The sequence below is a fragment of the Nicotiana attenuata genome, unplaced genomic scaffold (assembly GCF_001879085.1).
Source record: "Nicotiana attenuata strain UT unplaced genomic scaffold, NIATTr2, whole genome shotgun sequence".
NCBI classification, from domain to species: domain Eukaryota; kingdom Viridiplantae; phylum Streptophyta; class Magnoliopsida; order Solanales; family Solanaceae; genus Nicotiana; species Nicotiana attenuata.
In genome coordinates, this window is record NW_017672847.1 from 38,189 (window position 1) to 52,778 (window position 14,590).

The following is a 14,590-nucleotide window of genomic DNA, read 5'->3' on the forward strand; positions in this document are numbered from 1 at the left end:
ATTGATCTCAAAATTTAAAACTGAATTACCACAGAATATAATCCCACCTAATATATGCAAAAGATTATTCTCTTATTGATCTTTACTAACAAGAACCATAATAGGAAGTTATACGAAAGTCATCAGGAACTAAAATTGCCAACATGCTTTATTAAGCTATTGCATTATAAAAAAATAAAAAATAAAAAGCAACCCGGTCTACTAAGCTCCTGCTATCTACGGAGTTCGGGGAAGGGCCGGACCACAAGGGTCTATTGTACGCAACCTTACCCTGCATTTCTGCAAGAGGCTGTTTTCACGGTTCGAACCCGTGACCTCCTAGTCACATGGCAGCAACTTTACTAGTTACGCCAAGGCTCCCCTTCAAATGAAATGAAATTAAATAAGGCACAGCAAAATCAGTTGATGCTTGATAATCGAAAATAGTACTGATCTGACAGTAGATATGATCAACCTAATATTTGTATATGAGGTCCTTGTATGCTTCCTTATTTTCAGAATAGTACTTCACCTCAGCCTGCAAAACACAGGAAATCATTCTCAGCATGTCCACAGATGTTAGAGAATAGAAAGGATTTTAAATACAGTTAATCAATATTGTTAGTAATAAATCGCGTGATTTTGCAAAGGAAAAATGCAATTTTTACGACTATTAGCAATTGTGTTCGTACAGAACAGTATCAAAATTATGCAAAACGGAGATCTGAGCATCCTTTATGTCGATAATTGGACTATTAAGGCATAATACAGTAGCACTTCCAAGTCCTACAGCCTTTAAACATCCAACTGATCAATTTGAATCATACCCTATCGAAGGGAAATAAGGTGCTATTATCTAAAGGTATAACATGTGAGCTAATGCTGATGAGCCGCAATCATTCTTTATTTCATTATACCAGACAAATTTTATGAGGGGAAGCAGTTGTTAAGTGAAAAGAGGAATTATGTCAAACATATCCATGTATCATGTAGAATCCTTTGCAATGTACCTTGCGAACTCCTATTATGGCAATCAAAAGCTTTTCACCAATCATATCTCTGAAAAGCGTATCTTTCTCTAAAGCTTCTACAGATTCAGCGAGAGACACTGGTAATCTTTGAAGATTCTCTTTAAGGATATCAGGATCTCCATCTGTTTCACAAGAAAAGAAAATGGAATGACGGATAACAGAAAAAACGTGAAGATGGAAATTGAGTTATCAAATCTATATAACTCACTTCACTAAGTGTCAGCATTAGCAATAGGATTTTTATACAAAGGCAGAAGTTGCAAGCCATGTGTAAAAGTACTCATAGACGAATAGAATAATCCTCACATTATTCGTTTCTAACCAAACTAAGCAATCTCAATGGCTATTACAAATATACTCACAAACATATGTTGGTGTGACAAATCACAGAGAGGAGAAACAATGACACCTTAATACTAGGAATTGATGTATATTTACATGGTTACCACTCCCAATTCCATCTGCTCAAATTAGAAGATATGTACAGCTCTATACAACTAGAGCACAAACTTAAGCTAATAAAGATCCGAAAGGGTAGCATTAAAGATGGGACTTAAATGGGAAATGTGGAAGGACCTTGTTCTGATTTTAAATGCCAAGTTTTGGTACAAATATGAGTACTTCAAATTAGGATTATACATAAGCATTTATAATATAACATGAAGTTCAAGACGGAAAAAAAGGCCTTAGAGGTTAATATAACGTGGAAGACGAAGTAGAGAAGACTTTACTAGAAGACATCTAACTTACCTACTGGTTCTGGAAGCCTTAAGTTTCTCCGCAAGCCATCAATTCCAGCAGTAATTATGGAGGCAAGACCGAGGTATGGGTTTGCACATCCATCAAATGCTTTAATTTCAAAATTGCTTACAAAGCCATGTGCAACTCCAGGAGGACTAGCAGCTCTTAATGGTGCCTCTCTGTTTTCTTTCCCCCAGCAGAGATACGCTCCACTCCACATGTTAGGTTGTATGCGGTCATAACTGTACGTAGGAAGAAGCATTAAAACAAGCAATTTTCAGGTACAACAAAGAGAATATGGGGAAGGAAGGAAAAAGTAGGAAATATTAGACAGAGTCCAAAATGGCAACTCATAAAGGAACTTATTTACTTTGGGTTACTAGCTACTCCTATTAGCTGAAAGAAACTTATCTACAATACTTAAAAGAGTGCCGATAGTGTGATTTTCCTTAGCTTCTTTAATTTATAAGTTTTCTATTTTGTCAAAGACATAAACTCACCAAGTATCGTAATTCAAAAGCTTTCTGCATAACCCTTTCATGAATATTAAGGATGGGACTAGCTCTTACCTGCTATCATTTACTTTAAGTTCAAAGAAATTTCTTCATAGTACTCCAAATAGTTAAATTTTGGAAAATAAAAATTTAATCTTAAAAGGTAGCTTTTACTTGAACCCTTTCACTAATAAGAGTCTAATACAGAAATTCCTTGAGCATACATCTAAGTACCAAAGTATTTAGTTTTATATATTCAAAGAAATATCTGAAAAGAATAATCTCCAACCATTTTAGTGATTTTAAGTGAAAAATGCATTTCTTTGAAAGCCAAAAATGAGTAATAACATAAATATAAAGCCAAGTCATGGTTTTCAGAATGAAGTAGTCGAAGCAAACAAATTCGACAACTTTATAAGGAAATAAATATCCGTTAATTATAATTTCATGAAGCAAAAAACAAAGCCATGACAAATATTTTTCACTAGGTCTAGTATGTTTTAAGTCTTTAAGAACCAATAGTCCTTCATCATGTAACATTTAACTAATGAAACTATAAATTACACAAACCTGTATCAAACAAAATTTTGATGGACAGTCATTCACAAATTTAAAAATTGAGTAAAACAATTGACTTGTCATTAAATTATCGTTATTTTCAGAGTGAGGCAATCAATATAGTTACAAGTTCTCCACTTATTAAAAGAGAGGGTAAACAGGAAGCCATATAGTTCTTTATAGCTACATTTCCCCTCTTTATGACTAGGGCCAATGGTGCTGCAATCATGGCATAAAGTGTAGTAAGTAATACTTTGCTATCCGGAAACTATGCTCATTTTGAAGAATTAGCCCTCTAGAAAAAGCATAAATCAATCACCAATAGATATAAAGGAAGCAGGACATTCAGAATTGTAGAAAATATCAAACCTATTAGGAAGTGGTGCAGTAAATGGTAATATGGAAGGAAGATGATTTAACACCCCAGCCATGAACGCTTCCCCAATCTTTGACATCCCATACCGACTTGATCCATCAGATGCCATAAAAACATTTTCTCCGTTCCTGGACAAACTGATGTGCACATGCGATCCAGAGCCAATATCATCTAATTTATACCTAGAAATAAGGCCACAAGGTAACAAACTGAGAGGATTCCCTTGGAAAAAATTCATACAGTACAAGGAACTTGGGCTCCTGACAGAATCTCCAGAGATAAGCACATGAGTTACTTGCAATTAAGAAGCTACTTCAAAAGTAAGGTAAATTTATGATCAGAGAAGTAAATTCAGAAAATAATGAAAAGGGAACATCATTTACTCTTTTAGCTCAAGAGAAAAAAACAATTATTTTGCATGAAACATTATGAACCTTTTCCATAATAATATAGCTCATAAATTTTGTTTTGCTCTCTCCAGGTAGGGAAACATCCCTGGAGAGCATGTGTTCTTTTTCCATTTTCCAGTATAGATATAACTCTTCCTCTCACAAGCATCTCTCTATCTCTGGTTGAGGGGTTGAGAAGGGAGACGGACAGAGTTTCGCTTTTTTTCTTCTTGATAACCAAGAAGGATGGAGTTGTTAGTAGAGTTTAATTGGAACTAATGGGGAGCATATAAAAAGGCACGTAATAGGCAAGATTAACTGTGAAGATGATATCAAAACAGGACTGCCCATGTGTGAGTAAAGGTTGAACGGCAGGAACCTATGCACTAGATGAGTAATTTCATGTGAGTTAGTAGAGTATATGACAAGAAGAGAGATTTGAAAGGGAACAAAAAAAGATCCCAAAAGTGTTTTTAATCTTAAAACGTGCAAGCATCCACCAATTGGCCATGGTAAAGGTTTCTTATTTTACACCACTTGATGAAGGATATTACACTGGCGACACATTTTAGTCGAGCAAATAAGGTAAAGAAATATAAATTATATCTTGAGATTTCACATATCATTATAGCAAATATAAAGACATGAAAGTAAGAAATAGTGTGAGTCATATGGGAAATACGTTATGCTCAGTCATGTTTCTGGTAGAACTTTCATATGGCGCTTCAACAAAAATACAGAATGCGGAACTAAAAGTATCATTGCTATAGCACTTTAAAGAAAAGCGAATCTGCATCTAGAAGTAAAATGAAAAAATGCACCTAAAAGTAATGTGAGGAAATTCCGAGATTGCGCTACTTATGCTACCTACTTTGGCACAAAGGTTGCAAGCAACCCATGTTTCCTTGCAACTGCTCTGATGACTTCACGTGTGAAAATTAAACCGTCAGCTGCTCTACTACAATCTGTGTATTTCAGAGCAATTTCATACTGACCTTTCCCAGCTTCTGCATGTAACTGTATATTTAAAGGAGACAACATCAGGGTGGGAGGAGTCTTTATTGAATTGAAAAATAGTACCAAAATATATTTTCTATAATCTTATTTTTAGGGAAAAAGAAAAAAACTTATGCAGTTTATATTGCAGGAATGTTATGCCATGACACTGTAATATCTATAGAACTATAAGAGAACATGTTACATGGAACATATGACTGAACTGCTATTTGGATGGACCAGAATAGAACAAAATGGTTTTAGGGGATACGTATGGCTAATCTTAACTAATTTGAAATTGAGGTATAGTTGATTTACTGATTGATTGACATGAAAAGATCGTTCCTTTTCCTTATATTCCTTCTCTTCTCTTTCTTTTTCAGGAGCTGGGCCAAAGGTAGTTGATTTTGTGAAATAATTATCCATGTAAACCATGACATAAAATGAACATGTTACTGTTGGTTTAGGTATTGACCATCCATCGTCATTTGTTAATTAAAAAAAAAAAAGATCTCAACACTTTGTCAACTTATTCTCTGGGTAAAATAAACATATTTTGTTTACACGGCATCAAGCTTTTGCGTGGAACTAGAAAAAGGAAAAGCATGCTACAATCTCTCCTCATATCCGTGGTACTGTACGCAAATGAAATGTGAGAAAGATCAAATTTGCAAGTCAAGTAAATGGATACTCACCTGTTCGACTATTATATTCAACGACTGAAGAGAAGCGAAAACCTCTTCAAGTACTGGGGAGGCAGCATCAAATGCTGCTGTAGAGCAGTAAGAAGTCCGGTCAAATGGAGCCCATTCTTCTTTGCCATTCCTGTATAATTTCATTATAAGTTTACGCTAACACATTATAGACCAGAATCTCCAAACACATATATCATGGAAGAGAACATCCAAACTCAAACTATTAAGGGAAAACTCGACTGACATAGCTCAGAATAATATAAACACAAAATGTTACAGGAAAACTTGCTGACATACCTCAATACACTCTTCAAAAGAAAAAATTCATTTTCAAAGCCTGCATTCACGACCTGAAGACATAGATATAGATTAGATAAATATGATCTTTCAGATGTTGCGGAAAAAGATAATAAACATACCAAGTCGAATTCATCTTTTAAAATTTTAGAGACTCTGCGTAATGCTTCTCTTGGACAATATTCCCAAATTTTACCAGTCTCAATGAACATGTCAGCCAAAACCATTTCTTGCTGTTTTGCCCTGGATAAAAAGATGCACATTAAACTTGATTTGGAAACAATAAAATCAAACCAAGTTAGAAGGAAACTGGATTGAATAATTGCCACGCCAGGTCCATACGTTTGTCATAGAGAAGATAGAACAACGAACTAGTTGGATAATGGACATGAATGCGTGTACAATTTTAGAGAAATCAATTGTACCTTTATCTTCTACCTGTTTCCTATGTGTTCACAAAGTATATCACATGATATCATGGAAGAAATTGCATCAATATTTCTGGAAAAAGATTTGTCCGGATGATTCACATCCATATCTTCTCGTGATTATTTTTTCTACCTTTTACCTTATCTCGATAATTTTCGAATATAATAATACTGCTAAACTCAAATCCTATTTAATTATATTGAGCTTCTGCTGTTAGCACCCAGGTAACTGACCCCACACCATACATGGTTATTTGCAAGTGCAGATATTGGAGTTCTGCCCTTTACATCTGGTTAACTAGACATTCAACAAAATTGGGAAGGTTTCAGTAATGTTTATAAGAAGGCAATAAGAACACAGTTGACAGAATCCCATAGCTAAGCATTTGAATGAGCCGACGAGGGTCTTCTCTGATCTTATTATATATGATATGTCAGAGGAAATCCGCGAAGACAACGTCCAGCATATGGAGGCTAAAATTTAAACTTAAAATTCAAGGATAAAGAACAGAGTGAATCTCCCAAGCACTTATAGACGTTAAGCAGTACCATGGGAGTCTGCATTTGGTAGATAAATCAGGAACGATTCTGATCTCTCCCGAAGCGGTGAGATTAGTATCCACTGCAGGACCATCAGATGTTGAACTCATGCCCATACATGCACAAGTTAAGCCTACACCGTGCTTTTCTACAGAACTATAGAAGCGTTGCTGTGGAACAACCTGTAATTGATGCACAAGGTATGAACAAATTCAATACACTTTTGACTAGAACATAGAAACTCAACAATGTCCAATATCATGTACTGAAGGTGATTGAAAAGCCTGATAAGTATACCAAGGCTTGAACGTCCAGTAATTGACCTATATAAAACATCAGATACAATCACGGATATTTGGTATTTGATACCATGTACAAGGAATCGGAGAGAACAACTTGTGTATTATTCCAATAGGTAAGCGTTATAAATACCAAGGAAAGAAATAAAGAAGGCATCCTATAAATCTGCTCCCTATATTTGGCTATTTACAAACTAAGAGTGAAGTCAATATACATTGTGTATCACATTAAAAGACGACAAACCAGCCCAGGTTGAGCTCAATTTCGTTTGTTATTCAAACTTGCACTTTCTCGAAGTGGGACAAAGATTTGGGTGGTCGCAGGCATTGAAAAGCGTATCATTAAACAATTCGTAATCTTAAGGGAAAAACAGTAACATCAATGAACAAGGCAAAGCTTACACGGCATCTATGCTGCCCAGAAGCATCTATCCAAATAATACGAACAAATGTGACATCCTTCAATGAGCCATTTAGCTCTTCCTCCTGGAAGGCAGATGATAAAGGAGGTTTGACATCGGCATATCTTGAAGAAACATCAAGCTTGTAGAATTGCTTTGCGTTCTCTGCAAAAATATCTTTAACTGCTGCAACAGCTTCTGGAATTGAAAGATCGCCATCAACACATGCGTCGCGTAGAACAGAGTATACTACTTCGCGCGCTTTCTTTGCACCTGCAGGAGAAATCGAGTCCAGATTGTACCAGTTACAGATTAGAAAGAAGACAAAATAGGGAATAACTCACTAGCTAACTTGCAACCCAAGTTGGATATTATTATCTGACTAGAATTTTATTTTTTCTGCTTCCTTACTGTTAGATAGTTACGTATAAATAGTCCTAGTCCCATATGTAGTAGGAGTAGAATATGTCTTATATAGGGCTCATTGTGTCATTGTTAATAAATAGATTTTTCTCCCGTGCATTGTCACATGGTATCAGAGCTTCAGTGAGAAAATCATCGTTGTGCGTCATTCCAACGACATCCGGGAAGAAAGATCCCATCGCCGTGCAATTTTCCGGCAACCTTGTCTTGTTCCCAAGGTTCATCACTGCTACAGTGGTACTGTGCATATACTAGTACCACCATTAGATCCGAAACCCTTGTGCGACCAAACACCAGGAATTCCAGTCCCATCGGAGCAGAAAAGTCAGTCATCGTGCATCTTTCCGGTTGATGACTCAAGAATGATTTGCATTATCTCCTCATCGGTAAGTGTTGTGCGAAAACCAACACTGTCATCTTGTTCGAAAACAGTCAATCACTCCGGCAGAAAGTCCCCCACGCGCTGCAAGAACTAGGGTTCCGGCGAGTTACAATAACTTTTCCGGCGCGTGTGAGCCATTCCGGCCACTTTTTGACAAAACTTCTTCAAGACATCAGTCGTCCGGTGATTCCGAGCCTACCCATATAAATTACATCAAATTCCCAACTTTTATTTTTTCCAGCGTGAACAGTCCTTTTTTGGCGTTAATAGTAATTTCCAGAAAAGTTTCATATTCATGTGCAGTTAATTCTCGAACGAAGCGAAGAATGACATCAGCTCTCTCTTCCAGTAGCAGGCGAGGCAAAAAATGTTTCTAGTGGTGTTTTAGAACCTATTTTGTAGTGTGGAATTCAGCTTAGTCTCGCTATTTTCAAAATTTTCCGGCAATCTTTCGGCCAACTTCTGTTTATCAGCAACCACCTGGTTTTGTTGCTAAGGGGAAGTCTAGTGACCTTGTATGTGAAATGATCAGCTTGCAGATATTTTCACCAAGTCCCTCACTGATCCTCGTATTAGTTACATATGTAACAAGCTCGGTACATATGATTTGTATGTCCTAGTCCCATATGTAGTAGGAGTAGAATATGTCCTAGTCCCACATGTAGTAGGAGTAGAATATGTCCTAGTCCCATATATAGTAGGAGTAGAATATGTCCTAATCCTATATGTAGTAGGAGTAGAATACTTATATATGGGGCTCATTGTATTATTGTTAAGAAATAGAATTTTTTTTCCATGCATTCTCACACTTACAGCTTCTGAAGGAATTATTTCCTTATCAAATCGATAAATGTGCCTCTAAATTTTTTTTTTCCTGAACCTCATCAAGCAGGATTCCCATTTCTTTTAAACATATTCAATAAATTTTTTAATAACCTTTTATTTTTCTTTCTTACAGCTTCTGTAGTAATTATTTCCTTGTCATGTCATGCTCTAATGATATGAGATGGGAAAAAAAAAGAATTCAGGACAAACCTAAATAAAAGGTTTCAGCAAATGCGATGCCATCAGTGCTGAACATAACCTGTTGATATCCAAACATTACATAGGAAAATATTCACTCTTAAAACGAAGCAATTATTAAGGCTCTGAAAGAGCAGTCAACCTAAGAATATAGAAATCTGCAGCCTGAACTAGAAAAATAAGTTATACAAGTACTTCAGTATATAATTTGGATAAGGTAAGGTACTATTCAAGTGTATCTTTAAGTACATAGACAACCTTATTCATTGGGGCAAGCTCCAGGAGTTCTTTAACTGAGGATATCATCCCATGGAAGCTAAGTTTAGGAATTGCCAACCCAAAATCAAGATAGACCTGAAACAAAAGACATTGGCCCTGTTAGAAAGAACCAAGACAAAAAATACAATGTTCATTGTTGATAAAGAAATGGAATTTGGACCTAACTCCACCCAAAAGCTAGCTCTAGAGGTGAGCATTGCCCAAGCCATATAAAGAGACCACACATCTCTTTTATCACCGATGTGGGAGTCTCAACCCCCCCACGCCTAGGACTAAACATTTGAACATGGACAATATAATATCAGGGACCAACATCGGGAAACCAAGATTGGGACGGGTCCTGCTCTTATACCATGATAAAGAAATGAACCTTGGACCTAACTCAATCCCCAAAGCTAGCTCTAGAGGTAGGATTGCCCAAGCCATCTAAAAGAGACCATCCATCCCTTTTACCACCGATGTGGGACACTGGGACTCTCAACAATTGTCAGCAATATATGCTGAAATGTCTCCTACGCGGCAGGTTATACAGAATTCCAAGTAGAAGATGTGTTAATACATATGTGGGACTCTCAACAATTGTCAGCAATATATGCTGAAATGTCTCCTACGTGGCAAGTTATACAGAATTCCAAGTAAAAGATGTGTTAATACATAGCATCTACATGTTGATGATTTCAGATGGAGGACAAAAATTCTCACTTGGGGGTACACAGAAGCCAGATATGAAGCTTCCTTTGAGAAAGGGTAGGATGCATGCAAAAGCACTAACCGACTCTTCAAGAATCTCTTATCCTCGAGAAGATTTCGAAGATGAAGGGGATTAGCTAGCCTGAGATCCAGATCCTTGTCCCCAAAACTGAAATGAAGAAATAAAACAATGTTGCCTAGACGAATACCATGCAAGAAGCAAAAGGCTCAAAACTGTTGACTTGATAAAATCTAGAAAGAAGAAGGAGACGGAGCTATCTATTTCAAAGATAATCTTTTAGTTACCCTGTGTGTATTTGCATTGGCAAGTCATAACTTTGAGCCACCTTCAAAGCGTGCACGAAGATATAATCAATGAAGCTCTTATTTGAGATTCGGATTGGATTCCCAGCTGGAAACACAGAAATTATCAGAATGACCTGCTCAATTGTGGTCTATTACAACCCCACATTTCGGAACACTCACCAGATAAAACATCACTCAAGCCCTCCTCAACCTCCTTTTCGGTGACTTCTGTATTAATTGCAAGACCGCTGCGATATGCTACTATACTTTTAAATGCAAGAACTTTATGTGCTACTGTATTAAAAAGATAGGAAAACCTTTTGGAACCATAATTCCTTAGGAACAAGAAGAAAATGTTTTCGCACTATTCTGGAATATATTGACAGATAATCAAAGGATATGACTTCAATTCCTCGGTGAAAATCTCCATGAATGATCCCAGTGTCCATTTTGTTCTATTTGAACCCTGGAAATATAATAGCACAGGAGAGGAGAAAGACATTAACAAAACTAAGAGGCGTAGAAAGAGTTAACAAAGAAAGAGTATTCTAAACATGATAATATGTCAACAAAATGAGCACACTCCCTTTGTGCCAGAGATACAACATTTAGAACAACCAATGCAGAATGATTCAAGAACTCCTAGTCCCTCCACTACATGTATACTCCCTTCTAGTTCATCAGCATGATTCCACTAACACATTCAATAATTGCAGTATGCTGCAAAATAATTATTAATCATTACCTTCTCAAGAATCATTTCAGCAATACGCTCAACTCGCAGTATTCTACCAACTGTTGGTACAAAACTTTCATGCCATTTGATGTCAAGCTTTTTGTCCAACTCAATTCCATCATCAATAAGTAATACAGAGATTTTTGCAGCTTTGAAGCATATAGCAGAGCTCGACTCTAACCCAAAGCGCTGGCGAGATTCTTGAACAGCATGTAAGGATAAGCTTGAGCCATATAGTTGAGCAATTTCCTTTAGGCTTCTCTAAATGAAGATACAATTATTTAAGAAGAATTGCAAAGAGCAAGAAGATAAATGTCTAGAACTAGATTCATGAATGACAAAGCTAACATGATTCCACATAAATAAACAAAAAGGTAACGGCAGGAACATTTTCGCGCATGTTCTAGGCCAGAAACAACGGAAGTAATTCCAATATCAAAATAATTAGCGACTGTTAAGTTGACACTTTCATGTAAGACCTTTTCACCCCAAAATGTACTAAAGCGAGACACATCATTGAGCGTAATGGATGGGGAACACAAACATGCTGCCAAGAAAGAACATAAAAACAAAATTACGGCAGGAAGCCTAGACTTATATCACATTTATTGGTCCTAGCAGCATTGCGTTATAACTATCTTTTACAATCTGAATTAAGAAAAATAACATCCATGGAGCATTCCTGTCCTACCCAAGCGCGGAATGATCTTCATGCAGTCTTAAAGAATATGCTAAATTTGGAGGCTTGCTTATTTTGATTTGTAATCAGAAAATCGAGTTTATTTATGTCTTTACTCTTATTCTATTATCTTGTTGATGGTAGGCCAGAAATACAATTTTTTGGCTACTTTTCACCTATTGTTTGCTACACTTTAATTTTATTTGAGCTAAAATATAGACAATTTATACTCATTACGTATCTTTTGTTGTGTAGGTTGAGATTCCGAGCTAAGACATATTTTTGGAGCTAAATGAGTAAAAGAGAACTTTACGGTCTGAGTAGAAGTTTGAGAATTAAAGCCGGGATCGAATTCGAGGATCAAGGATCGATTATGTATAGGGAAGAAATGAAGAAAAATGTTAAAGGCCAAAACTATGGCCACGTGAGGCATGTTGGGACTTTGAAAAAAATGCAATTCCATGTGCGAAACGAAAAGAGGCAAACGAAATTCATAAGAGACAAACAAAAAGAGGCGACAGAAGAAATTCAAATGTGCGACACCTCATGCGTCGCATTGTGCGGCACGGCAATGTATTTCTGCTGCTGCCCGTCAGAACCTGCTCTCTGAACTTCCCCACTAATGCCCCCGTGGGGCGGTGCAAGGCGTGGCGCGCCTGTGTAATTTTCTCAGAGTACTTTCCTGTTTCGACTTGGAAAAGATAATTTCGCCAAGGCCCACTCCTACAGGGTATAAATACATCAAAAAGATGTTTTTGAAGGGACTTTTGATCTTGGAAGCTTTGGGAGAGCATTAGAGGCTACAAGACACAGGATTTCATCATCTTTCCATAAATTCAATACCGGAGTTTGGATTGTAACATTAGATTGATGCTTTCTCACTCTTTAATTATATTTGTGATGACTTCCTCCATAATTATGGAGTAATTTACCTTAGGGTTAGCCATGATTTAGTGACTTGGTTGTTGTTTATGGATTTGATTACTGTTTAATTGCTTGAATTTATTGGAGGATCATCCTAAATACCAGTTAAACCAGGAATTACTAGAGCATTGTTTAAATCCAATCACTGTGGAAACGATAATCATACTATACTATCTTTTGCTAGCGAGCATCAATTTTATGTTATTTTGCGCTCGGCACTTATAGTTTTCAGTTAATTAATAGGTTTCTGGAATTTTCCAGTACCACGGATAGTCTTGGTAATCTTCTGGATTCCTGAAGTTAGTTGAAAATTAAGATTTTCTAATTATAACAGACTACTTAGAGTTTTCTAGTGTCACTAATGCTTGCATTAGGGTAGGCTGTCTACATCACACCCCTAGGGGTGCAGCCCTTCCTCGGACCCTGCGTGAATGCGGGATGCTTTGTGCATTCGGCTGCCCTTTTTTTACTTGGAGCTTTAAAATTTTGAATTTGCTTTGCAACAGAAATTTAGTAATTTAAGCGAGTCTAGATATATGCTGCAATGCTCAATTCATTGGCCAAATAGAAAATTTTATAAGCAAATTTGTTTCCTTTGGATTGTTTGATTAAGTCTAAGGACCCCAGGAGTGATTCCTAGAGTGATTCTTTTCTTTTGTTTCTTTCCTTATTCTGGCCACTGCTTTTCCAGCTAAAACTAAGCCCTGATTTTCACGCTTTTCAAGCACAAATTAAAGCCCATTTTTGCTTAAAGGAAATCTAAAAATCCCTTTATCCTAACTATGTTTCTACCTTTACGCCAACCCCCCTTTATGGCAACAAATCTGAGCAACTTTGGCCAGTTAATTGCTTGAGCAAAAGAAGCCCCACAAAGTTTACTGCATACAAACATATCACAATAAATAAGATGACCATAACTTGAAGAGCATGACCCCATCTCAGTTATGGAGAACAAGGCAAATTATCTCTCATTGCCTCAGAAAACCAATGAATGCTACTTCCAGAAGCATTCAATACACCAGCACTACATATTATCTTCATGATATGTGGTTCTAATAAATTGGTGATGCTTGATTGCACTGCATTGCGCGGCTTATGTTTGAGAAGTCTCAAATTATACATTGATGCTTTACAATATGTTTCAAATTTTGTGCCTTTGAAAAGAGTTGAAAGTTTTTAAGAACGCCTTCACATTTCCATTCACACAAGAAAGTTTAAGTCTTTTCTACACAACACGAAATCTTCCCTCCAGATCTTTAACTGTAATATTTAGCATATAAAGACAGTCACTACTAGTTACTCATGGTACTTCTGGTATGTTATAGTACATATTTAGTTTTAAATATCAGATGTCCCTTTCCCTCTCATAATCTGTGAAAGTGATGAAGTAGAACCCCTTTTTTCCCTTTTTCCTCTTCTTTTTCTTTTTTATAGTGCTGGTATCCAGGCCACCTAACCCATTATTTCACCCGGTACCTGCTATCTCCACCATCGAAGGTACCAGCCTCGACTATTTTGTCGGGTGCCTACTATCTCCCACTAGCACAACTACTAACCTCGACTACTTCATTGGCAGAAGCTGATTTAGGATTTTAATTCTATGGGTTCATATCCAAATTTATTGTAATTTTAGTAATTGTTTACACATAAGTTTATGTTCCACGTGGAAAGTACTGGTTCTATTGTGGAGCAATCTCCCACCAACACAGCTATCGGGCCTCAACTATTTTCATTGGGTATTTGTTAACTCCCACCAACGGGGTAACTCTTACTTCTACCATCTTTTGGCAGCGTGCACACACCCAAACTCGTAAGGAGAGCACATACATGTACTTGTATCTATAGATTGTAAAAAGTATTTTTTTGTTTTTGGGGTTTTGGGGGGGGGGGGGGAGGGGGGGGAGAGAGACGTAAAGGTAAAGGG

General features: G+C 36.8%; 1 protein-coding gene across 1 annotated transcript in view; it reads right to left on the reverse strand.

The window, feature by feature from the left end:
- Window positions 1-53: 53 nt before the first annotated feature.
- LOC109214682 (protein fluG) overlaps window positions 54-14,590 on the reverse strand; it is a 14,889-nt gene continuing 352 nt past the window's right edge. The window contains exons 2-18 of the mRNA XM_019378624.1: window positions 11,073-11,324; window positions 10,729-10,793; window positions 10,508-10,623; window positions 10,328-10,433; window positions 10,034-10,190; window positions 9,311-9,406; window positions 9,065-9,113; window positions 7,226-7,497; window positions 6,534-6,706; window positions 5,679-5,799; window positions 5,557-5,609; window positions 5,260-5,389; window positions 4,440-4,585; window positions 3,173-3,361; window positions 1,761-1,993; window positions 990-1,132; window positions 54-517 (exon numbers count right to left, since the gene is read on the reverse strand). Of these exons, the coding sequence (XP_019234169.1) occupies window positions 455-517; window positions 990-1,132; window positions 1,761-1,993; window positions 3,173-3,361; window positions 4,440-4,585; window positions 5,260-5,389; window positions 5,557-5,609; window positions 5,679-5,799; window positions 6,534-6,706; window positions 7,226-7,497; window positions 9,065-9,113; window positions 9,311-9,406; window positions 10,034-10,190; window positions 10,328-10,433; window positions 10,508-10,623; window positions 10,729-10,793; window positions 11,073-11,324 (2,364 nt within the window). The 3' untranslated portion in view covers window positions 54-454. The remainder of the gene's footprint in view (window positions 518-989; window positions 1,133-1,760; window positions 1,994-3,172; window positions 3,362-4,439; window positions 4,586-5,259; window positions 5,390-5,556; window positions 5,610-5,678; window positions 5,800-6,533; window positions 6,707-7,225; window positions 7,498-9,064; window positions 9,114-9,310; window positions 9,407-10,033; window positions 10,191-10,327; window positions 10,434-10,507; window positions 10,624-10,728; window positions 10,794-11,072; window positions 11,325-14,590) is intronic.